General features: G+C 42.4%; 1 protein-coding gene across 3 annotated transcripts in view; it reads left to right on the top strand.

Moving 5' to 3' along the window:
• The first annotated feature begins 328 nt into the window (after positions 1-328).
• The window catches only part of PHYHIPL (phytanoyl-CoA 2-hydroxylase interacting protein like), a 60,111-nt gene continuing 34,148 nt past the window's right edge, over positions 329-26,291 (top strand). The window contains exon 1 of one of the 3 annotated variants that reach the window (XM_033004241.2): positions 329-655. Coding sequence is in view for 1 of the 3 variants with exons in the window: in XM_033004240.2 (XP_032860131.1) it covers positions 22,586-22,691 (106 nt within the window). In the remaining 2 variants the exon portion in view is untranslated. Of the gene's footprint in view, positions 656-22,454; positions 22,692-22,860; positions 23,093-26,291 lie in introns of those variants that run through there. The other 2 variants (XM_033004240.2, XM_033004243.2) reach the window with 2 other exon arrangements.

The following is a 26,291-nucleotide window of genomic DNA, read 5'->3' on the forward strand; positions in this document are numbered from 1 at the left end:
TGACACTGGGCAATCATGGATTTCCTCCAGAGCTGTTGAGAGAGCTGTGGACAAGCCTGTGTTTATACTCCTGCAGTACAATGTGAGCAGTGGCACAGAAAGGCTGCTGGGTTCCTGCCAAAGGGCCCCACAAAGGCAGCCAGATCGTCTCCCTGCAATGCAAATACGATGACAGTGGCAGCAGGGGAAGCCTGGTTGCGCAGACACCTCCTCCTCTCCCCTGCTCACCCTCCCCAGTGCTGGTACCCAGAGACTATGCGTACTGAAAGGGAGGTCACCGGGGAGCGCTGACTGCAGAGGGATTTGGGGAGGCAGCCTGCCTTCAGAGCTCCAAGCTCACACCTGCCTTGGCTTTGGGATGGGACTAGTAGCATCCCAGGTCCCTTACTGATCCTTCACGTCGGGTGCCTTTGGTGTTTGGCTGGTGGCCAGAGTGGGCAGGACCATTCCCCGCGTGAGGCCCCAACACAACTTTTAACAAAACCTCTCTTCTCTGTGCCTGAATGAGGAGGCTGGCGGGAGCTGGGGGAGGAGCACCAGGAGGGCAGTGCAGAGCCCTCTGCCAGGGAAAGGGCCCACGGAGAAGTTGCCATCACCAGCGTGAGCGAGGGGGGCTCCTCAAGCAAGGATCCCAGCCAGTCACCCTGCGCAGGAGGTACGGCAGCCCTGGGACAGGGGGAAACTGGAAAGAGGGAGGAAAGGGAGTTAGAAAAGTGCTGAGCAACTAGGAGGTGAAGATGACAAAGAGAGCAGAGAAACCAGGATGGAGGGGCTTGGAAGAACATGACTCACTGCCTGCAAGGAAAATGAGATTCAGTGAAAAGCTCTGCTATGCAGAAAGTGGGGAATAGTGATGCTGTGCGGAGCAGAAGGAGAATTTATTGTAGAATTAAATGGCTTGATTCAATCCTGAGTATGCAAGGACTGAAGGATTTGAGTGGGAATACCCACATTATAGAGGCAAATCTGATGTGCATTTTTCTTTAAATTTTTACTCTGCTTACATTACTTTTTTTTTTTTCCCCTGGTTCCCACACGTCTTCAGAGTTTAACAACATAAAATTGTATTCTACATTTCTGATCTTCTCCTAAGCTATGAAGTTTGAAAACTGTCTGAAAACAACTTTCAAAACTAAAAGTTTCCCTTCCTGAAATCAGCAAGTAAGGGATTCACTGCATCTCGGTCCATCAGGTTTCCCATCTGTTCAAAAGGTTATGGCTGCTTCCATGAAATTAGTATGTTTATTTATTTATGGAGGAGAGCAGTAAATGTATGTAATTTGGGAATAAGATGTAAGAGATGGTATCCTCTTCTGAAGGGATGGATAGACCTGTTCTTTAGCATGTGATAAAGTTCAAATATGATTTTTTTTTCTCTTCGATTTGAATGTCTTTGAAGCCCAGATGCCCAAGGATAAAGGAGGTTTTTGTTTGTCTGTTGCTTGTTTTCTGAGTGGAGTTTTATTTATTTATATATGTGCAGAATGATCTATTCTACTGGGTAGGATGTCAGACTATTTATTTTGGCACCTAGTTTGAGAAATAGGTGCTTTTACTGTGCAGCTGAAGTGGTTTTGCTTCAAGTACTCTTAGGATTATAAAAACCCACTGGAGTAGTGGTTCATTGCACAGTGAAGAGTGAATAGTACTTGGCTTTATAAATTTCTCAACACTTCCTACGCTCTATGTCAGATTCATGCATATAATCTTCCTTTTTCATGAATCTCACATGAGTCAGCATGCTTTGATTTACTGGTATTCTTTTTTTCATTTAAATTCTTATTGGAAAGCTAGTTATGTAGGATATTAAGTTCCAAATGTCCCTATACAAGATTGCTTACTGCTTGATTAGGAAAACTTGTCCAGAGTAACACTGTATATCTCATGGAAGAGTACCTTCTATACAAAATGTTATTTTACAGTATTGATATTTCTCATAAGACTTGTTGGGCACTTGGAAGCCACACTGGAGACAGATGGCCGGTACAGCCATGGCTTAAGCTGTATTCTGTCACTGTCAAACACACAAACATACAGCACCATATACAGGATAGGATCTCTATCCACGGGCTGGCTACAAGCCAGACTTAACTCCCTAGGTAGTTTCTGCTCAAAAAGAGAAATCAGAGCTGGAACAGCAGATATAGTGATGCATTTCAGCCATCTCTGCAACGTGTGAGTGTACGCACTCAGACTGATGGGGCTCTCCCATGTCCTTGGGACACGGGAAACACCGTGGGAGAGAACAAGTAGTAGATTCATCCCTCAACTTCTTTGCTGCCCATCCAGACCGGTGATGGCTGCACGAGGCTCCTCTTTTACCTCTTCAGTAAATACAAATGAGGCAGCTTACAATACAGCCTTGGTCTCCAGCTGGAAGAGAAGTGGTGACTTTGTGGGGCGGTTGGGCTCCCCACTCCCCTGTCCCCCCTGGGGCTGGCCTGTCCCCATGAGCTCTTTGCTCTTCTCAGGCAGTTGGCTGGCCCTATACACTAAAAAAGCATACTCGTTTCTGCCATAGTCTGTCTTGGCTGCCTGCTGCTAAAATCAGTCTGCTGGTATCTCACTTTCCGGAGCAACATTTCAGGATCTTCATTTTCAATCAGAAGGTGCAATTTTGTGTTTTGATTTTTGGTGTGAGGAAATGTTGCAGTTTTGTATTTCCCTAGAGATTAAATTTCAAGCTTTCAGGCTTAAGGGATAGGGTGGAGAAAGTACCTTCCTTTTTTTTACTTATGACAATAACTGTGAATGAAAATCGCTACACTAATGAGACTTAATGAAAGTATTTTATTAGGGAATGTGCAAACCATTAACTTTTCAGTAAGGAAGTGTAAATGGCCCTTCTTATATTTGCATGTGAAACTATAAAACTTAATTTCCTATGCATATAAGAGCATTTTTGTCCATCACAGTAGCCAAAGAACTTTAATAAGTCATTTTATTTTGAAGTAGCGCTGTTATTTAGTACTGTCATTTTTTCCTCCACCACCTTACACCAAATTTTCTTTTAAATGCAACACTTACATTCCCAAATTCTTTCATAAAAGACAGCATATGATTTTGTGAATGTAAAATTAAAAACATGGGTGAAGTTCTGTGGGTAGAATCCTCATTTTGGAAACTGCTTTGGAGAGTGGTTAAGCACCATTACTACTGAATGGAAAATTTTCTTTACTTGAGCAGCCAGTTCTTTTTACTAGTGGCTTGACAGAACATTTTGTTGCATTTGTTTAAGAATTTCCCAGTGTTATAAAGCATGATTATTCTGCGGTTCATGTACACGCTAGTAGCAAGATACAAGTAGACAATGTAGAAAGAAATGAAAATGAGGAATTGATTAACCTAGGGTATTTTCATAGGTCTTGAAAATAAATAACAATTTTTGTCACCTTATTAAATCTAGTGAGTTCATTTTTAATGAAATGGACTAAAAGATCAAGCGAAGTGTTATAGTATATATCTTTAGTATGCTCCAGTTCTGTGTTTGCTGCTATTTGCAACTATAAATCAGCTTTTTTGAAGCTTCATAGACATAATTTCTTGAAAATCTTAGTGGTCTTGGCTCTCCAAAGTGCTGATTTTTTTTTTCTTTTTTAGTTGCTTATGTCACGTTAAATTTTGATTATCAAGAACTTTCTTCTAAGGGAATGTATATGGCATAAGTATAGAGCATCAGGCTCTGGGAATTATTCAAAATGAGTATTTGTGTAGGTATGATATGCAGAATAGCAGCAGTGGTAGACTGAGGCACAGAAAGAAGACCCTTTGAAGAAGGTGGAGAAGAAGGGTAGGCGCGCTCGTCACAGAGAGAAATGCCATGGCAAAATGAAAACAGAATATGACTAGAAGACAGAAACCTAACATCAGATATGGGTTTTTTTCCTAACAGAAGAATGTAATGAATGCTTTGTGTAAAGGTTGTAAAAGATACGGAGAAGGAAACCTCATGGCAAGAAATAGTTGTAGAAGCATACCCCATTGAGGTCTAGTGCCATTTTTATCTACAGTATTCTTTGTTGTTTAACTCTAATAGTTATGAAATGTATTAAATTCATGTGAAAGAGAAACAATTTTTCTTGGTCCTAAACCAATAATTTTAACATCCTCCCAATTTCTAAAAGAAAAAAAAAAAAAAGTTGGAAATTACTTAAGTGCTTCTCTTTTACAGATGCACATATATAACACATAGAAACCAAGTGTCATGGTAATAAAAATTGTCACCTGCACTTGACAACAGGAGGCCCCTGTGTGTTTTCCCTTAAGGTTTGAGTCAGCTGAGGAAAAGTGCCACGTTGAGCATTACACTGTTTTTCTCTGGATAATTCAATGTGTGAATTGTTTTACTATTATTTCACTGTTTCCCGATATACTAGATTTCAAGAAAGCAATTTTATGTATACAGTATTTAAGCACCCGTGAAGGCCTGCTGACATTTGCTGGGTTGACACATAAAATCCCATCACAGATGCAGAGAATACTCAGCTTCTTCCTCCAAAAGGCTAGTCATATCTTCACATATGATGAGATATTTATTGAGTACAATGTTAACAGCTACCATATTGCTGTACTCCCACGTTGACACAAAATGTTGGCAAAAGCTACTGTGCCAGCTGCCCACTTACACACTCTAGTGGCACCTTTGCTATTCCACAAATCCACAAATTGCCATTCTCATCCAATTAATTCTTAAACACTGGTGGGTTTTTTCGGCCTCACATATTTAGCAGATTTCTGACAGTAAATAAAAGATGAAAATGGATACACAGGAGCTTGTCAAACCAGACCAAACCCAGCAAAGTTAAGACTTTTTCGATGCCAGAAAATACCCCGGACTGGTCTGTAGGAATATAATGAAAGAGAATCAAGGATTAATGCAGAGGTTGAGGAGATTAAACCTTCTTTAAAATGAGCACTTGTATACAGTACATATGGCAGACAAATATTCTTATAGCTCTAATGGAGCAGAAGTCTTCCTGCAGTTACACAGGTCCTCCCTCTCATCCTACCCAAGGAGGGGGTTCCTGCAGCGGCTGCTGGGGGACACATTGTTTAGGTCACTACAGAGACATGCAACTACAGAAGGCACCCCAGGGCACAGTGCTTCTCTGTAACAAGGCGACTTCCATAATCAGCATTTGTATCTAAACTGCACATGCAGTTTTTGCCCTCCTGCTCATAGGCTGTGGTGCTCCAGCCCATGATGGTATGTTTACTACCAAGCCAAAGCATGGGATCTGCATTCCCCTCCTGAGTGCACCAAAGTGGAGGTGACGATCATTTCTGATAACTTTTCATCTTTAGAAGTATTTATCTCAATCTAAGACAGTCTCTGCCTGCTGACCTCCAAAATATGCTGCAAAGCATATTCAAGACTTGAATTTTTGTCCCTTTTTACTTCTAAACATGTTTACACAATTTTCTAATGAAGTTACACTTCTCATGTTTAAAAAAGAAAAAAAATCATCATAATTTTGTGCATGTCCTTTCTGTGGTTGTATAATAATTCTTCTCTGTCCATGAAGCTTTATTTTGATTATCAGGAGGGATTTTATATTCTACAGACTTGTACAAGAGGCATGTACATGAACAAGAGGCATGTAAAGATCATACTGCAGTGATGTTGATCATCAAAATGTGAGGAAAAAAACCCTGCAACTTGGTGTACATCCTTTCAGAACTCAATGGCCACTTCAGTATTTTGAAGTAGAAATACAGAATATCAAAATATATCTAGATGACATGCCAACATCTTTCCAAAATAGTGGCACTACCATTCTTGTCTGGAGTTTGTGTACTAAGTCTAGAGGGGTTCTTCTGTAGTGTCACTGTGTGAACGCTTCCAAAACTCCTGATGTTATCCAATTGCTATCCAATATCTTGTTATTCTCCGTTGAACATTTATTGGAAAGATGATACATGAGTAGGCCATAATTAATCGTTTCCAGCAGTTCCAGTTGCATACTCACAGCTGCATGGAACTATTTACTCTTAAGTAGGAACCTGAAGGGTCTCTACATTGCAATGGTGTTCGCCAGTATTCCCTTCTGATCTAGTCTGTGTTTTGGTGTAATGTTATTTTAGGGGCATGTTTGATAGTTTAGAAGCAAAGTCTAGAAATAGACATCTGCATGTACATTGCTCAGAGAAGCAGGGCTTCTGCAGCTCAAGCTCTGATAACTTCATTCCTTTATTTTACTCAGGGCTTGATGCACATAAAGCATTCCTTCAGATCACTGCCAAATTATTTGTTTATTTCAGGGCATGAAATGTTTAAATTACTTGAGATAGTATCATAACAGGCAGAAACTGATTATTCTAATCAACACTGAAATACAGTGCCGTCAAGTTCCAGGTGTTGCTTTAGAAGGTCTTTCTGTGAAAATCTTTCTGTTCTATTCTTCTGAGGCTAACTGGGCTGGATCCTTCTGTTTCAACCCCTGTGTCAAAGGCAGAGAATTTCCTTCTTGCTATCATTCTGGGAAGAAAGAACATATTCTCATTTAGGGGACTTTGTAGGAGATATTTTATCCTTACACTTTTCCCTACCCCCTAAAAGTTTACAAAAGCAGAAAGAAACTGTTATTTCAGAATTCTAATAAGCAGTATTAGTGACTTTTAAAATAATAATGTCTGCTGGGGCACATACAGAGGAACACTAAGAAAGCTCAGCTATCTGGTGATTGCCAAATGATACCGCTCTGCAGCCACTGCCTCCAACACAAATAGCTCAGCTACATTTAAGTATCCTTATTGGCGGCAATAACTCACATATGGAACAGAGCAGTTATAAATAAGGTCTGCCCTTCATATACATTCAGTTATTTTTGCAACTAAGTTATATTTGTGTCCAAAATAAATATTTGGACAACTGAATGTCTCCCTCCTAGAAGCAGTAGAGAAAAAGAGTGCAAATTGTCAGCATAGGTCAAGAAATAATTCAAATCCAGAATTCAGTCCTGGATGCATTTCATCTTCAGAACCAAAGCGTTGCCACCCTGTGCAACCTTTGGAACGACATTGGTGCCTTAGGCTTAAGTACCTAATGTCACAGTGAATGAAGAGATCCAGACAGCCAACTTACTGCTTATGACGGAAAACAATGCAGCAAGTGGAAGGAGGAAAAGCACTGTAAGGATATTATAGAAATTGCAGAGATAGTTTAAAGAAAATCATTAATAAAAAAGATATCCTTGAGCAGAAAATTAATTTCTGGAAATTTCCTGTGTGTGTCTGCTTCTCAGTGTGATGACAGCAAAATGCTTTAAAAACATTGATATTTTTTTTTTCTTTGCTATCAATGTCTGCGCCACAAAGAACACTTGTTTTAGAAATATCAATCAAATATATATCTGCCCACTGTGGGCTACCAGCTCTCCGGGACTGTCTCAAAGACTCCGTCTAAAGTATGATGAACTCAGTTTGCATACATAGCACCAGTGAGAGTCACAGACAGATTCACTTGCTGGGCACAGGGCAGCAAACAGGAGACTCGCAGTGCTGGTGTGTGCAACAGCAGCACTGAGCAACAGAGCCAGAGAGCTCAGCGGGGCTAATGCCATCAGCACCGTGGTGACAGGTCTACTCACATTTAGTGATTCGGTAATAATCATGGGAAAATCTCATTTTCTTAATTGACTGAATCTAGTCAGATGATTGATATGTCATTAATGATTTTCTCCCATGAAACAAGAGCGTGCGTTATATCTTGCCCTAGTTTTAGGGTTTTTTTCTCCTTACTTTCCCTCTTTTTGGACATTCTCTCTACTTTATATTTCAGAGCTATTCTGCAAGGCTTAAGAGAAGACGCATGCAAGTATTGTGTTTGGATTTGTTCTGCCTGTGGTATTTCATTGTTAGCTTATAACCTTTTTTCCCTCAAGTCTGGCCTTGAACTTGCTGTCGAGGAAATACACATCGACACAAATATTTTGCATTTTAAGGAAAAAAAACAAGCAGAAAAATATTTGACAAGTTTCTGATAAAATACACATATGTAGGCTGTGGTTTCCATTTGAGAGGATGATAGAATCCAGAATGAAAAACATTTTAATGTTAGCTAATTTCAGAATTACAGCTTCTTGAATAGAAACAAAACAAAACAAAACAGATACGAGCCCTTTTGTTTATAACTAGTGTAGCGGCAAGGCAGAGGTGAAAATTCCTTAGTTCCTTCTATCTTTAAGAATCCAGTCTTTATCAGTGCATTATTCCAAATCCTTCACTGAATAATTTGTATAGTGATTTCAGTTACTGTGAGTCTCATCACCAGCAAATTCATTCATTAGAATGTATATAAGGACAAACATAGAAGGAACTGAACACAGCTGAACTGAATTCATAAAAAAGTTTGAGCAAATACTTGTGGATTTTTTTCCCAGTATTTTCTCATCTCTCTTAAGTAAGAGCAAATTCAAATCTCACCTAAAAGCAGTGAAAAATCTCCATCACTTACTAAGTTTTGTAAATCTGTGAGCCCTCTGTACCTCATGCTCGGAAGTAATGACAGGACAGACCTCCTGATTTTGACCTTTTTTCTGTAGGTATGGAACTTGTTGAGGTATTCTCACATTACTGCAAACAGCCTCCATCCATGAACATTGTTAACCTCTCTGGTATGTTCAGGTCTTGCATGTGTTGGCTTATTGCCATTTTATTTGAGCACAATGTTCTTAAAGCTTGCAGTATGACAGGTGATACAGAAAAGGACGATAAAGAAAGGAACTGAGCAGGCAGTAATACACATACATGAAAAGGACAAAAGAGCCTCTGCATTTTCCATCCATTCTGCTACTCTTGCTCCTTTTTCCTTGTCTATTTCTTTTCTTTTCTGTTCTCTTCTTTCTGCCATCAAGATTTTAAACATTTTAAGTCATTTCCTCTGTCTTTCTCTACTACAATCATGACTTATGAGGAATGAGCAATAATGAATTAATGAACTCTTCCTTAGGAGCAACAAGCAATACACTTACAGCAGGAGCAGAATGCAGCACACAAGGAGACTGAATGGAGTAGCAAAGCACAGTTTCATAAATCAGCATGCAAAAAGTGTCAGACTGTGTGCCACTGTGTGGTAGCTGGTTAGGAAGAACAACGTGTTTTTCTCCAACCTGAACCTACCTCAGGAACAACCCATTTGCAATCTCTAGGCTCATTTTTGGAGCTTTTTGTTCAGTTTTGGTTTTGCTTCACTCAGGATTAAAACTTACTTGCTTAGTTACCTCTCATTTCATTCACTGAATGTTGCGTTAGCTAAATACCAGGTAGAGGATTATCACGCAGGATTCTGTGGTGAGATGCAACTCTTATTTAAGTTTCTTGTGTATATTTAGAAGAGGGTGAATTTTATTTCTGTTGGATTTTTATTAGCTTTAGGTATTCAGAAAAGACTTTCAAGATGGCAATACCTGTGCTGAGCTCTAGATCCCCTGCTGTTTCGCTGTTCAAATTCTGTTCTTTATATGTTTTCTTTCTCGGTCCTTACATAAGGAGATTACATAAGAGAAAACTAATCTCCAAAATCATTTACCATATGAAACAGCAACCACCATCAATGGATCTTTATCAGCTGCCTGGAGCAGAAATGAGACACGTGGTTGTACATTTGGAAACCTGTTGTTTACAGTACTTGTCAATTCTTGCTGCCAGTTGTGGGCAGATGTCGTCAACAGTCATTACGCGGCTCTGAAAATAGAAACAAACTTGACCCGGACAGGTCCTAAAACAATTGATAAACTGCCTCTGAATGATGGAAATGTGTGGAGTCTATTCTCTCCACCAGCCTCTTCCTGCTCGGGGATCCCGCAGACCCAGAGAATAGGGCGGCATGGGGAGGGGGCACTCAGTTGGGGTGTACATGTCAAGCTGAAATCTCCTCACCCCTAAGAGTTATGGTTTCTCTGTGTGTCCCTCATCTGTACTTGTGGAGAGGAGCATGACCAGCATGTGCCTGCCGATCCTTGCAGCAGTACTGTGTCACCTCTGGAAGTGGCAAGTTATATCTGCCCCTTGTTGTTTTTTCATTTTCTCTTTTCCCCTGGAAACCGCTGTTAAGCAAAGACAGTGAGCAGGAGAAAGCACTTCGGGGAGGAGAAGGGCAAAGAGGTATTGAGAACACCTCCCTCTGCCGTGAGTGTGCTTCTCTAGCTGTCCCAGCTGCTGTGCTTGCCCTGGGAAGGGAAGAAATAGCATCGGAGTGCAGAGGGGTTCCTGTGCCTCTGTCTTGCCACTTTCCCAAACCGCGTGGACTCTGTATCGAGAGCTGGCACCGTGGCCCTGACAGCACTCCTGCAATTGCTGCGTTGCGTGGAAGGGGCCAACCTGCTGTGGTCTTGTGTTCATACGTTTTCCCAAATCTGGCTTCCTCTGCTTAGCTCCCATGAGAGGATAAAGAGTACAGAGAGCAGTTTCCCTTCCCCTTCCTTCCCCCGCCCTCACACAAGGCTTGAGAGGAACACTGCCTTCTCCTTGTCTTTGAGAAGTGCTGGCGAGCACAGGCTGTTACAGTCTACTGCATACAGTGCCTTGGCATCAGAAGCGGTCAGCTGCTCCCGTGCTCCTGTTTGCTTGCTGGCGTGTGGCAGAGGGCATGAGAGAAAGGAAAGCAATGCTATGCTTCTGAAATGAGGCATAGCAAGTGTTGTGTGCCTGTGGCTCCAGCCCAGCCCGCCAGTGTTTGCTCTTTAGTTAGCAGGTAGAACCTTACAAGTGACTTGCACTTAGTTGCTTCCCTGTGCAAACCTCTCTGATCTCCAGCAGGCCTGGAAGACATGATTTAAGGCTGTAAGAAATGTGTTGCTTAGCTCATTTGGAAGTGCACAGGTAGCGTTCATGTGGTAATAGTATCTTTGAAATTACAAGAGTGCTTTGTAAAGGCTACCAATACTGCTAAACGTAATGACAGAAAAAAATAATTTTTAAGATATGTTTCTGCCAGAATGATACTCCGTTTGTCAGAAATAGCCAACAGTCCTCCCACAATGGAAGAGGGCTGGGTTCCTCTTTGCCTCTTTGCTTCTCCCCCTTTACAGTCTCTAGAAGGGTGCATGCAGATGAGCTTTCTCTCTATTTGTCTACTTTCCCCAAACAAGGGGGACACCACAGCAATAATCAAAAGGTGACAAAAATGTTGGACTGAATCAAAGTTTGCTATGAGCTATACAGCAGAACATACTGCTATGCTTTATCTGTGCAGGGAGTGATCTCTCTATTTAACAGCAGTTACAGCAACAGAAATGTTTCTGACTACAGTTTTTGTTTTGATGTTTTTCCAAGTATTCTCCTTCTCCCTTTTGGTTGTTCTTGAAGTTGTGACATGAGATCAGGGAAGCTTAAGAGCTTAAGTGACTTCTTAGCGTACCATCATTTCAAGACGAATAAGTGTTCATGAAGACAGCCTGCGGGAAGGGAATTGATGTACTATCTGAATGCCCTGACTTTATAATTCATACAAAACTCTCTCGGCAGGAGTGTGCCCAGTGCTGAAAACTTTGCCTTCCAGTTCAGATGGATCACGCAGTAATAAGACTCCATGGCTAGTTGAGGGGGAGGAAGAGGAGAAAACAATTTAAAAGCAATGAAAGAAGATACCCACAATTATTGTTCCAGCAAAGCTTTTGCTCCCACAGCCTGTGGAACCACCACATAATAGGTTGGAGAACTGACCCCGCTCTTAGTTGCCTGCCTTGCAGCTGCATGCGGGATTGCAACCTTGGTTTGGGAACAACTGGTTGAAGGAGAGGCGGCTGGCTGCTCTGGTCAGCTGTGGGTTTAGGTGAGCAATTTTCTGCTGAGGTCAGCGAGATTGACAGTATATGGAGTTCAGACCATCATCCCTAGAGAGGGTGAAGAAATCCAAAATGAGAAAATAGGGATAAGACCATACGTTCTCTCTAAAACTGGTTGCATGATCTATTTCAATCTGAATATACGTGTTGATAAAGTGTTTTTTCTCAACAAGATACAGGAAGGAGGTTTTACTCCAAGATGAATTCACAGTTTGCATAAAGCTTGCATAATATTTCCATTTAGACAGGGCTGTCAGGCAGTCATTTTAATGAGTGCTGAAAACCCCAAACTAACTGTAGTCTAATCCCACTGCTTGCTCCTATTTCTGTATTGACACTCCTGGCACCTCCCGGGCATTTGTCTTCTGCAACCAAACAGCCACACTTTGGGAGTGAACATCCTTGCCCAAATTGTCTGCTATTTAATAATCCTTGCGGGTAACAACTGTTCTCATAAGTTCTAGGTGGCTCGGTTTCAAATGCTGAAGCACTGTGCACCAAAATAAAACCAAGACTCAGATAGCTTGGTTTTCCCCCCATTAGCCATCATGTTCACTGCATTTTTTTTTTTAAGATCATTTTTTGCAAGTTTTAATTAAGAAGGTAGTTTTGAACTACCTGGTGAGAGGAGTGGGGAGACCAACCTCTGCTTTTACAGCTGGGCTTCCCAATGTGTGTCTCATTTGTCAGTAAGCATCCCTTACCCCTCCTAAGCATGGGAAGAAGCCCTGAAAACATCTTGGAGCACCTTCCCATGTTTTCTCCATTAATTATTTGCTGTCTTGTTTTTATCAGACACCATTGTTCCAGTGCTGGAAGCAGAAAGGTTTGCTTACAATTCATGTAGAGGCCAGTCATGTGCATTTTTTGTGTTTGTGATAGCCCTGTTATTAACTCCAGGGAGCATAAATCTCAGTGGTCAGGCTATAGATAGCCCATGTGTCTGATAGATGTAAATCTCATTAGCCCTCAGACTTAGCATGATTTGTACTTCATTGGCTTCCCCTAGTTTATAGTGATATATTACTCAACTTCAAGAAAGAACAAAACCACAGGGTAGATGATAAAAAAGTGGTCATGGAGCATTTTGCTCAGGCCTCAAACTCTCTGCAGAGAATGGAGGATTTGGATATAGTTTAATGCCAGTGGCACTCATTTCTACTGCACTGTTAGGCAAATGTGAATAGTCCTTGGTCCATACTAAAGAACTTAAATTTTCAATCTCTCCTTAGGCTCACTCAGTGCCATATTTGCTTTTTCTGAATAACTTTGCTTGAATAAATATTCTGAATGTAAATGCACGTGTAGTAATAAGTTTCTAGAGTTTTTACTATAAATGAACATTTGGCTCTGCACCAAAAATATGCACAGGTTTCAGTACTGTCTTAATACCAGGGCTAATGCATTCCTGGCAGGAACTCTTTAGTGGTACACAGAAATGAAGGGGGTTTGGGGCTGAGTTTTTGTATGACATTAGCTAGATCACTGTAGGCGTGTATAATTAGGCTGGTGCAACCTCTAAATTATTTTGATGGAGCTACAGCTATAAAATATGTTTAAAAAGGTAGTGACTGTTTCAAAAATGTAAGGAAATAAACTGTAGCAATGTAGCTATTGCCCACACAAAATAGTAGGACTAGGGGACTACCATCTAAAGTACAAAACTCTCTATAGCTCCACCTTACACCATTACTTTTGTCACTCTGTTGGATCTGCTATTGTAAAACTTTTCTGTCACTTATATGCACAGATTCATACTTCAACAGCATAACAGGGAATGTGTTATGAGAGAGATGAAAGCCATAAAGACACCTTTCTTGTCTAGTGACAGCTACTGTAAATAGTTATGCTAAGGACAAGGCACCAGAAAATTTAATTTCACTAAATAAAAATGAAGACTTCAACACTGAAAGTAGGTTTTCCTTTTTTGCTCTTCCCTACCTCCTTTCCCCTCCCCGCCCCAGAAATGACCAAGTGGATGTCATGTGGTCAAACCTAGAAAAGTCAGTGGCTAAATTGAACTTCTGCAGAGATATATTAATCAGAAGCTGGCATTGAGACAGAGAGAAGCAGATGATGTTAGACTAAAAATGGAGAAAAATAAGAACAGAGAGAATTAAGAAGAAAAATACTGGTATTTAAAGGAAAAAAAAGGAGAAATAATTCAAGTAGATGTGGTAAAAAAACCCTTATGTAAGGTATCAGGTTAGCAGTTAGCATGGAAGAAAAGGAGGAAATTAGAGAAAAAAGAATTTACAGATGATGGGGTTTTGATGTGAGTTCAGCAGGTCACAGATAAGCAGTGATCGGACAAGTCTGAACACAGACGCGCGTTCCATCACCCAGGGGCCACTGTCAGACCTCTGTCATTTGGCAACAGCTGTGCCTGGATAAATGACTACTTGTTCTGCTCTGCAGCCAGCACCGTCCCTGGGAGCATGTGTAGTTTAAGCCCCCTGAACTTTGGACAAGGAGGTGAAGGGCTAGTGTTAGCCAAGGAGAGAGAGTTTTGCCATATTTATTTGCTCTTTTCATTTCTCATTCCAGAATATACTGCAGATTATCAGAGACAGCTGTTGCAAACACATATAAGAATAATTTAGGGGGCATTCACACAGACTAGGTTTAGCCTCAGGATGCTTTTCTCTCCCAGCCTCCTGTAGAATCAAGAGAGAAAGCATTCCCTCTGGGGCAACGCTGAGCACCTACAGTGAGCTCCCATTGAGACACTCTGCCTGTGCAGCTTGGTTTAAGAACGAGGAACCGTGAATCACTCACTTACAGATTTTGGAGTCAGTTCTGTGATTTCCAAGGCTCACAGAATGCCACAGTTCCTCCACTGACTTTAAGTACTGTGAGGCACTGCATATATACAGCAACCGGAAATCTGTAAGGTTTGCTATAATATCAATAAATAACATACTGTAGGGCTGTCATATACTCAGAACACTGGTAACGGTGACAGGACATCATTCAGAGCAGAACATGATTTAATTAAAATGCTTGTGGGCATTATTAACAAAACAGTGTTATAAATGAACAGGTCACTTTATTGCCTGTTTGTGTACTCTCTCTATCAAATCTGCCTGTAAATGGGTGCTAAATGGGCATACATTCCCACCAGAGAAGAAACATGTGAAAACCAGCTCTTAATTGGTGTTTCTAATGTATTTCCTAGTGAAATTCTAATTGTGGATCAGATATTTAAGTAATCGCAGATCTGAAAGACAGTGTAAGAGCTTGTAGTAAGTGACTATGAGTCGAATGAAATTTAAGACTAGTCTCACTAGGCATCCAGGCTAAGAGCCAAGGAGAGTGAATGTCTGGGTGTTTCTCCTCTCATTCATTTAACATAATTTTCCCTCTGTTTCTTAGCAGTTAATTAGCTGTGTTCATGGTAGCAGTGGGGGATAAGACAACGGTGTCTTTTCTGTCTTGCCACGTCACCTCAGTCATAGCAGATCTTGATGGTACAAAAGCAGGCAGGCAGCAACATTAATCTAGAATGACCATTGTCTGTGCTTATACAAACAGCTTAAAGCTCTATAGTTACAAAAAAAAAACTAGATCGGTAGATAACGTTGAGGAACTAGTCACTTGGACTTCTTTCATTAACTTCATATATTACTGAACTGTACCTCCTTCTTGGCTGTCTTTGAAGTGTTTTGACGTCATCCAATTAGAGGATGTAGTATTATGAGGAAAATCCAATTCCCAGGATGAGTCAAAAGAGCTTAAGCAAAGCTTTTGTGGAAAGGGGAAAGGGCAGTAGGAAAGACTTGAGAAGATACTGTAATGGAAAGCCAGCAGAAACATGTCTTGTTCCAATGAAAATGGGAAACACTGAAAAGAGGATTGGTCACTGTGGGCTACTTAAGCAAGTGAAAGTAAAATATGAACTGCAATGGAAACAGAAAACTGGAGGGCCACCAAAACAGGCTTTTATATTCCAAGTTCAGTGCACATGAGAAAAACAGGGACAGCATGATGATGCACTGAAACTGTTGCCGAGAGGTTGAAGATAATATGAAGAGACTGTGTTAGAAGTCCTGAAGGCACAATAATGCAAAATGACTTGACCAATAAAACATTAATTGTAATTAATTTGTATTGAGATAAATTTTGAGACCAGTTCTTATTCCCACTAAAACTAATTGGACTTTTGCCATGAAGTTTATTGGGAAAGGGATTAAACTTTGGATAATGGCTTGGTTAAGAAATCACTGATGTAATTTGGAACTGCTGGGAAAAAGTAACTAAGAAATACATAATGAAATATCATCACTTGAACAAATGCATCTGAGGTGTCCCTCTGGGTATTTATAGACTGACGGAACAACTAGTTGCTAAAAAAGCCCACAGAGAGTTGAGGAAGTATCAGGAGATTAATAAAGTGTCAGCATGCTACAAGTCTTTAAAAATTGAATTAACTATGGAAACTATTGTCTTATGGGCATGGATCCAAAGTGAAATAAACATTATAAATATTAAAGCAGAAGGGGAAAATGTATTCATATGGCCATGAATAGTATAAGGAGACTCAGATATGACACAGGTGTACTACAGTAAACTAAGCCAGACAAATTAGAACATTTATCCCTCCACTTCTTTTTGAGATGAAGCCAGAAGATTAGTAGAGTACAGAATAGCATCAAAACTTTACAAAGGCATTTGACACTCTGCCACATAATATCTTAAGGGAATTACTGATACAAGTCAGCTTGGGCTAAAATTCACTTAAAGGTATCACAGGCTGGCCACTGAACTGTAGACAAAGTAAACCTGAACAGCAGTCAGCATTGTCAAGGATAAGCAGACAGTAATATCCCTTAAAAGTCAAGATATGGTCCACTATCTGGAGGAAAGCACTAATTAAGTGTGAAAATGATTACTAAAGTAGGAAGAATGATTAACAGCACAGAGGAGAGAGGAAATACAGCAGGTTCTAGTTGTTCTCTAGGGATACTTTGGATCTAATAAAGTGAGGCTAAACTTAAAAGAAAAGTAAATTAATAAATGATAATGCTAAGCATTAACAGTCCTTTGTGCCCATTAAGCAACAAATAAATTTTATGAAGCTGCAAATACATTATTTTTGTCTGTGAAAGAATTTATCTTTCTTAAATGCTTATCCAGGCTTTATAAAGCTGATCAGAAAACTGGAATTCAGAAAGCATGGGCATAAATAGCATTAATGATAATTTGCTTGATATCTTTATCTGAGAAGAACACTTCCTTTTGTTTACATTGCTCAGAGTAGGTTGGGAGTTGCAAACCCAGATGATGCAGTTGGAGGGCTCCACACTCTAAAGTGTTCATTATGAGCAAGGACAGCATGGTGGTGAGTGGTAAAGAAGGAAGGCTTAAATACCAGAGTATTTCCTTGTCTGTTATGGGTCAGACCAAAGACTGACCTAGGCCAGTATAGTAGTCTCTTTAGCAGTGGATGAAAATGGATGTTTGCAGGAGATGAAGAACAGGACAAGCACACATAACAGTTTTCAGTAACTCTTCCCCAGACTCTAGTAATTTTCAGTTTAGGGCATCTGAATCACTTGTAGATTTAGTAACTGTAAAGGATTTCTTTTCCATTAACCTTTCCAGCCTCTCCTTGAACCAATTAAAACTTTTAGCATTGACACTATCCTTTGGCCTTACAACTCTAACAGAAATTGCACGAAGTCCCACCTCCTTCTGTTTGTTTTGAAGCTAGTTGCTGTTAACACTCCCTAATTCCTGTACTGGGAGACTGCAAGTGGTCAGATTTTGGCTTATCCTGGTTGTGCTACTCCTGCTTTTAGTGAATCTTTGTCACATATCCCCTTGGTTGTCTCTCCCACAGACCGACTGTCTTTTTATCTTAGTAGACGACTAGCTTTCCCCCATACAGAAGCCGTTCTCACATCATACTATACAAAAAACTGCAGATTCATGAGTAGGTCCCCTGGCACCAGAAGTCACAAGATTACTTCAAAATTATATCTCTGACGTTTTGAAGTATGCTTTATGGCCTTGCAAGAAAAGCCTGAATGCATGAACTGAATGCAACTGCTGAAATAAAGTCTTCCTAACAGGAAAGGGGAGACATTTTGATGTGTATGAACTACTGCATACATCTCACTGGAGAGTTCCCAGAAATAGCAAGGGCTTTCCAGCATTGTGAGCAACATCAAAGCAGAAAACAGCAGACAGGCGCCTTTCCAAAACAGCTGCAGCCTCACTGCTGGACTTCGTGTCAGGGTGTCTGGCTGCGGTTGTTACCTTTGCAGGGAGTGGGAGAAAGAGGAAGAGAGACACTTGCTCCAGAGCTAAGACTAAGCACTGCTGCTCTGCAGATTTTCCTAGAGCAAAAAGGGAGACCTGTGCCATCATCCTCCTTGTTTGAGCATTTGAGGAGGCTCTTGCCTTGCTGTCTGACAAAAACAAAGAGGTTCCCAGTGTGATACTGTGCCTACTGCTCTAAATTGTCATACATCAATGTCTGTCTCCGTGTAGAGAAGGAAGCTGTGTCACACTGCACATTAACTGTACGTAGTCACAGCTTTCACTTAGGATCTTAAAACTTGTTTTTTTGTCTTTCTGTCAGCAGCTTGTGGATTTTATTTCAATCCTATGGTATTTCAAGAATATCTTGCACACAATCCTTTGCAAGTTTGTGCCTTCACACGCTTGAAACACTTGGCATGTCCGCTAAAAACAAAGAATGACCGTGAAATTGCAAAGCATTTTTTTTTCCATGAAATTTCAGGAGTTAGTTGTTAAGCTTAGTCAATGCTCCTTTTAGGACTAACCCAAAGTGCTGGATACCGGTTTTGACCCTTTTGTTTATCTGTCTTAATATTTTGTTTTTCTTCTCAAAAATGACATATTAATAGGGAAAAAAAAAAAAAAAAAAAAAGGCTGTCTTTATTTCCTCCCTCGTTTTTCTTTCCTGAAAACTATGTCTGTAGCCTTTCTGCCTTCTGCTTGCACAGTCCACTGAGCAATAATACAAGTCTTTTTTTATTCCCAAGTGGGAAGGAAGAACTGGAACTATGAGTCTTACTGAAGTCTGAGAAAGGAGGTTTCTTTTATAACTTGCAATACAAACCTGCTACTGTGAAATACAAAAGTGTTTTCAAATAGGAAGAATGGAGCTACCTTACAGCTGAGTGCTGTGCTCTGCTGCTGCTGCCAAGCAGTTTTCCCAAAATGAAGTGCAACACAGGTGGGACAGAACTTTGTTATGGTGTGTGGGTTGGTTTGTGAGGAGGAGAGGAGCACACAGCACCTTTTCCTCTTGCTCTTATGGCTAGAATGAGGTTGTGGCTTTTAGGAAAGAAGCCATGCACCTCTCCAGATGGCTGGCAGCCTCTCTGCCTGTCTGCAGTAGAGTGGTGGCCCTGCAGCAAGATCTTGGTGACCTACCTGAGGGGCTGCGAAAGCCAGGCTAAGGCACGAGAGCCAAGACACTTGAACCTAGCCAGGCAAGAGGTGTGTGTCATACCTCATGTTTTTTGGTGCATGCAGCATGCTAGAAAATTCTTCTCTCTCTTTACATGAGGTTGTGGTAATGACAGACACGCTTTTGTTGAACTACAGAAATGGGTACTATCCTATTTATCCAAATGTTGAAAGTGTGAAAGGTTGCTGTTGTGGCAAATTCTTTGCAAGCTTTTGCAGTTCTAAGCATGTGACACCTTGTTGTCTCTAATGTTGTGCTGCTATTGGCAGACTTTCCACTACATAATGTTGACCCATATTTGTGATATGTGACATTTTGTGCTAAACACTGTCAGGGATAATCCATCATAGAATAAACTTACTGATTGGATGCTGAGACTCTGTTATCCTTTAGCACAAACGTAATTTGTGCCTCAGACAATGCTATTCCTTGTTAAGAAAAGCAGAGTACAGTTCTTTCAGGTAAGAAAAACACTAAGAGAGTATTGTGTGCTTAGAGACTAAAATACCTAGGAGTAAATTCGGCGCCAAGTGATTGCACGGAATCACATCTGGGAGTAATCTGAGCTTTAAAAAATGTTGAGCTGGAGCCCAGGTGATGGGAGTAGCGATTGGCTGAAGGAAGCGTGAAGTCTGAAGTGTGACTCTGCAAAATGCTGTCTCAGGCGGGTCCAGCTTGTTTCATGCTTTAGAAAAGCAGATATATGGAAAAGGTTTCTCTGCTCTACTCTTCCATTGGCGTCTGCCTGCATTTGTAGATTTAACCAGTCTTTTATTAAAAAAAAAAAAAGGTGTAATGGTATGGGGAGATAAATAGATACAGCTCAGCCTGGGGTTATTTCTATAAGGCAGTTGAGAAATGGCAGGCCTTGGAGGAATGGGAACATCCCCAAAACGGTCTGCTTTCAAAGAGCTATGCAAAATCCATTCATTCTTAAAAACCTGATTTCATTTGCATAGAATAAGAAGCAGAGGAGAGAAAGGTGTATAAAATAGAGGCAGAGAAAATAAAATGGGAATTCTCTCAGTATTCAAGAATAGGATCTGCTTCAAACGGACTGTATATAATGTTGTAGCCAAAGAAGTAACAAGATGGTATGAGCTGCTGAAGTGTCTGCCACATTGTGGAAAGGAATGAGTGTGGAACATAAGGCCGAGAGACTAAATACACCGTCTTCAGAGGAAGAAATCTTTCTGCCTTATGTAGGAGATGACTCTGTGCTAAGAGCAGTTGCAATACCAAGGAGAAGGATTTTGCTTCTGTGCAAGGAATGAATGCTTGTCAGAGCCAAAATTAAAACCTGATGAATGCAGTCTCACCCACTTTCATGTCTTCCCTCTCAGAGTCTACATTTGTCCTCATTCTGTCTGTGCATTCATTCATATATTCCTCTTCCTTCCCACCTCCCCACTGACTCACATTCTCCCTCCCTGTTTGTTATCACTTCCTTTTCATTTTCTCTTCCTTTAGGTTTCCTTCCCACTCATTCCATTTCTCCTCTGGCTGACCCCTCTGTACACATTTTCCTTTGTGATGAAAAAACAGCAGAGACACAAAGAGGAGGAAAAAATAGAAGACAATGAGGAAGGGAGGGGGTGAAGAGTAGACAGCACAGGAAGGGTGCTCAGCGTTGCACTTTCTCCCCATGCTGCACTACAGATTTTTGAAAATGTCATAGAAGTCAGGGCTCCTAAAACCTGTTCCTTCCTCCCAGGCAGCAGCACTTGGCAGTGGCTTTGTGAAAGGCAGCATCAGAATTCATTTCCCTAGATTAGTGTCCCTAGAAACCATCAGAAATGATAGAATAATCCCAAAGTCCAGTGGCAAGCCACCTCTGAGTGACAAACATCTGGCTGTGCATGGAGCTTGCTACTGCATCAGATCCGTAGTGATGGGAGGAGACTGGCTGGTCTCAGGATTCCAAAATGGGAAATGGGAGTTTTAGGGACTCTTTGGGCATGACGGCATGCAATGCTGCCCAAGAAACATCACGGCCTCAAACTTGTCAGGGGCCTGTGTGCAGTGAACTGGTGTTTCTCAAAGCAACCAGTGCTGGTGTCTCGGAACCGATGGCCAAATGGTGCCAATTTCAGATTAGTGAAACAACAAAGGGATGCCAGGAATTACATTGTTGTAATGTGTGGTAGGAAATGGGCTGAAACCACTTTATCTGGAGACTGGTGATCCCATCCCAGCACGATGAGCTTTGATCCCAAAGTCAGTCTGTAACCTGGAGAAAACACTGTGCTCCAGCAGCCCCCGAGGCTGCTCCCGTGTCCAGCCAGCAGCCCTGTGGGGGGAGAGGGAGCTGGGCTTCACAGGTTTAAATTTATCCTCCTCTTACTCTTTATGTAATTTTTCTCATTTTCTGGCCCAATTCTTGTTCCTGAAACTGCTGAGATGGAATAGGTTCTCCACGATTAAAAAAAAAAAAAAAAATCCTTTCAAAAGCTTGGTAGAAATAGCACCGGTACACTGCAGGTTATTATTTCTCCTTTCCAAAATAAGCGGGGGGGGGGGGGGGGGGGGAAGAGAAGGGGGGGAGGTGTGTGTGATGGGGAAGCGTGCAGGACAGATAGCCAGAGAGGCCGCATTCCTGCACCCTGTCCGGCCACCCGTAACCTTCTGCCAGCTTTTCTCGGTTTATCGGTTTCACAACGGCTAATCTTTCTTCCTTCAAATTCTTGCATAATTGAAGGATCCAAGTGAACGCACGCAGCCCTTGCCGTTCAGTGGCGATTTATGTGCAGCGCCCGTGGTGGTCTGCGCGCTGAGGGGAGGGGGAAATCTGTAACGGCGGCTGCTCGGGGGGTTTTGCCAGGGATGGGACTCTCCGCGCGTTACGGAGCAACCTCGAAACAAAACGTACAACGGCGCCGAGCGGGGCAGGGGCGGGCAGCGGTGCCCGGGTGTTCGTAGGGACGGTACCCAGCGGCGCCTAAACCGGGGAGGGGGGGTGTTCGAGCCCAGCCGGGAGCGCAGGCCCCGAGCCTCCGCGGCCGCCCCCCTGCCCGTGGGGGTGCGAGCCGGGGCCGGGGCCGGGGCACGGGAAGGGCCGGGCGGGCGCTCTGGGCTCCTTGCCGCCGCCGTTACATAAGGAGGGGCGGGGGAGGGGAGCGCTTTGCGTCGGCGGCCCCTTTAAAGGCGGAGCCCCGCCGCTCCCCCTCCTCACTGCGGTGGCAAATCCGCGCCCAGCCCAGCCCAGCCCAGCCCAGCCGGGAAGGCAGCGCCGGGAAGCGCTGCCCGCGGCCCCGCTCCGCACCGCCCCGCTCCGCACCGCCCCGCCCGCCGCGGAGCCGGCCAGCCCTCGCCCCAGCCCCCGGCGGCGCGACAGCAGGCAGCGGCGAGGGGCGCGATGGAGGCTCCGCGCCTGGCGCACACCATCAGCAGCCCCACCAGCCCCTGCGAGGAGGTGATCAAGAACCTGAGCCTGGAGGCGATTCAGCTCTGCGATAGGGACGGTAAGTCCGGGTTCCGCACGGCTAATCCTTGCAGACGCGAGATGCTGCTGCCCTCATGGACGCTAATGCAAATTAATCCCCGCGGCGTATGGTCCTTTGTTATCCCCCATGTATCTGTGGGTGCAGGTGTTCCCCACCCCTCCCGCCGCCGCCGCCACCCTCCTGCCATTGAGAACAAAAGAAAACAAGAGAAGGTTGCACCTTGCCGGAGGGAAGGGAGGGAAGCCCGCCGCTCCCTAAACCATCCCTTGCGTTGCGGTGCCTTTACCCCTGGGTGAGCCTGCTGCACAACCCTGCCCCTGCCAGGAATGGACGCTGGGGCTTATTCCGGGAGAGGCGATAAGGAGAAGTAGAGCCGGCGCTGCAGAGAGTCGGGATCGAGAGACGGGGTAGCGGCCCCGGTGGGTGTTTTTGCTTATCCGCGATCTCCAAACTCCTTTGTAGTGTAGGGCAGCCCATGCGCTTAAAACACAGCGGCGAATCTGCAGGCTGGCGTGGGCTCACGGCGAAACTTGTTGCCGGTGGCTTGTGCGAGCGATAAGGCGGGGAGCGGAGCGACACTGGGGCTCGGCAAGATGGGGCGCGGGAGGCGGCGGGGCCCCGCGGTTCAGCACCGCGGACAGCACCGCGCCGCCGGCGGGAACGGCCGCGCTGGGCTGGGCTGGGCTGGGCCGGGCTGGGCTGGGCTGGACTGGGCCGGGCTGGGCTGGGCCGGGCCGGGCTGGGCTGGGCCGGGCCGGGCTGGACTGGGCCGGGCTGGGCTGGGCTGGGCCGGGCTGGGCTGGGCTGGGTCGCGTTGGGTCGGGCCGGGCGACCCTCAGCCGAGGGAGCCCGCAGTGCCCCGCAGGCAGCGGCAGCCCTCCCCCGTCAGGCACAGCTAGACCGTCGAACCCCGTGAAGTTTGTTTTTAGAGTCGCGGGTGCGGATCTTAGAGCTTATCTGGGTCGAAAGCAACCGGAGAAATGTAAGGGGCTGGTGAGGGGCAGCCGAAACAAATCGACATGCTTGAAACGACACCGAAAGCTGACTGTGGTAGAAGAGCGTCGTATTGTTTATGCACGACTACGAGTGGCAAAACTGAACAGCCAGGAGTAAACAGGGAAATGGAGAGTCAAACAATGAAAAAATATTCTTTTGTAGAGTGGCATATAATTTGTGTTCCTATACTGGTTTATTCTCATCTTCTCATTTGACACTGAATCATCAAAAATAACTTCTAGTTTTGTGATGCAAAATGGGCTTTGGATGTAGCATATATTTTATATGGTAAATATACCGAGGAATGGAGATACTGTGTCAGTGAATGGTACAGCTGAATTTATTACACCATTTCCTTGTTGTGAATGTATTCTTGGAGCACAACTGATAGGTGACGGTTATAGAAGGAGTCAGTCCAGCTGTCTCAGTTATTTTTTTATCAATTTAGTTGTGATTAAATACTTCACTTTTCTGACCTAGGCAGACTTGATATTTTAAATGCTGGATTTTTGTAAGCTCTTATTTTTCTTGAAATATTCAAGAAATTGACAAGGCATTGGAAAGCACTTTCAGTAATTATTTTTATAGCTGCATTGTAAATTCTTAGATTTTTTTGATGTTTGAATTAAGATTTAATATGCACTTCCAGCCATTCATGCATAACTCACTGCCTGGAGAAACTGAACTGTGTTTATAGTAGTAGAGGCTAGACAATTATTTTTTAAAACACTTTTCCCCATACATTTCTTTTTATTAATACTAGAGAGAAAGAAAAGTAGATAAATTATGCAGTGCTTCATATTTGTCTATCCTAAATAACTGTAGTGAAGTACTCCATGTTAATCATTGCAGACTCTATTTGGTTCAACATACTGTAGTTAAGGACTGCTCGATTTCTATGGAATAGTGTCATACAGACAAGCAAATGGAAGAATATAGTATTTTTAATTTTAATTCCCTTTTGAATAAGCTTCACTGGAAAACAACAACTTCCCTGTAGATCTGACTTTACAAATGAATCTTCATCAAGTAAGCCCCTATCCTGCAGGGTCATTGCTTCCTAAAATACATGATCGGGTTTCTGAAGGAGGCACCTATACTAGGCATGTGTAAGATAAGCAACTCAGTGCCTAATTTGACACAAGATTGCACTTGAACATACTTCAGTATTTCCTACAGGTGGCACTTACGCATCAAAAAGCTTGTTTTAATGGAAACATAAAAACAAGCAAACAAGGGTTAAGGAATTAATCTTTCTAGGTAAGTGTGCAAATGTATATGCAACACATTTAGATCCCTCATTGGCTACGTGGGTTTAGTTAGTGCATTTATATCATAAATACTTACAATTTATTTTAGGATGTCTTTGTTGTAAAAGATGTAGTTCTTAAGGTGATATGTTGGCATCACTGAGGTTAATCAAAGTTTTGTGATAAATATCAATATATTATCCTTAGTGAATTAAAAATAGGCTAGATTTTCATATTCTGAAAATGTCCTTGATCTCGAAGCTGTAGTAACTGTAAAGGCAACCAGTGAAATTACAACAGTACATATCTAGCTATGATAAATTCTGCCGCACACTTAGTTTGGAATTGTGGGCAGTATTGCAGTATAAACATAAGCAATAATGGAATATTTATGTAGTTAAAAAAATATTTCTCTTGTTTTCTGAGTGAGTGAATATTGAAACATTTTGTATCCAAAAAACTGGGTTATAGCTACTATAGAGGTATATGCAGGTGCCAAAAATTCAGAAACTGGAGCGAGCAATTAATAACATCACAACAATTCATATCTTTTTAGATTTTTCCCCTGTTTTTTTCAATGTTTTTTTGCAAACGTTGTCATCTCTCTTAATGAATCAGGATCATTTAGAAAACTTACAGATGTCAAAACAAATGTATGCATTTTGGAGATTTTTTTTTTTTTTAATAAAAACACTTAGTACGATTTGGTTTGAAGTTAATGCAACATTGTAAAGCCAATTATAAGCTTATATTTTCAGCATTCTCTGTTATTTACAAATGTACCTTGCATCATTATTTTTTTATTATTTTTGGTGGGTCTACTAGCACAGCTCAGTATTAGTCTCTTGTACAGCCCAATGTAGTTAGAACGTTACTGAACTCACTTTGTGTATAGGAAAATGTGTATCATTTGTTATTCTCCTTTGCCATATTTCAACATTTCAGCCATATTTCTGTAAATTTAGGTCAGGAAAGAAAGCTTAATCTGTGCTAAAAATTCTGGTGACCTTTTTATAAAATTTGTATTAGCCCTAGCCAGGGATTAAAACTAGTAGATGCGATGCCCTTCATGTCATGAGCAGGCCAATTCTATGAAAATATATCTGACTTCAGGAAATCATAAGCCTTTGAAAAAACTGTGCTTTTCACAGACTTGGTAGAAGAGTCTTAGATTTTAGCAGCTGAATTTCCTGAAGCTCCCCACTGTGGTTGCACAGCGCTCCCCCTACAGATACCGCACTTCAGCTGCTGGGGTCCTGCCAGAGCCAGGGCAGCGATGCTGTCATCTGCTTTCCGTGCTCTCACAGTTGGCAAAGGCAGCTGGCAAGTGGAAGATGCCTATCAAAATGCAGAAGGGAGAAAAGCAAAGCAG

The sequence above is a fragment of the Tyto alba genome, unplaced genomic scaffold (assembly GCF_018691265.1).
Source record: "Tyto alba isolate M040663 unplaced genomic scaffold, T.alba_DEE_v4.0 Super-Scaffold_1, whole genome shotgun sequence".
Lineage (NCBI taxonomy): Eukaryota > Metazoa > Chordata > Aves > Strigiformes > Tytonidae > Tyto > Tyto alba.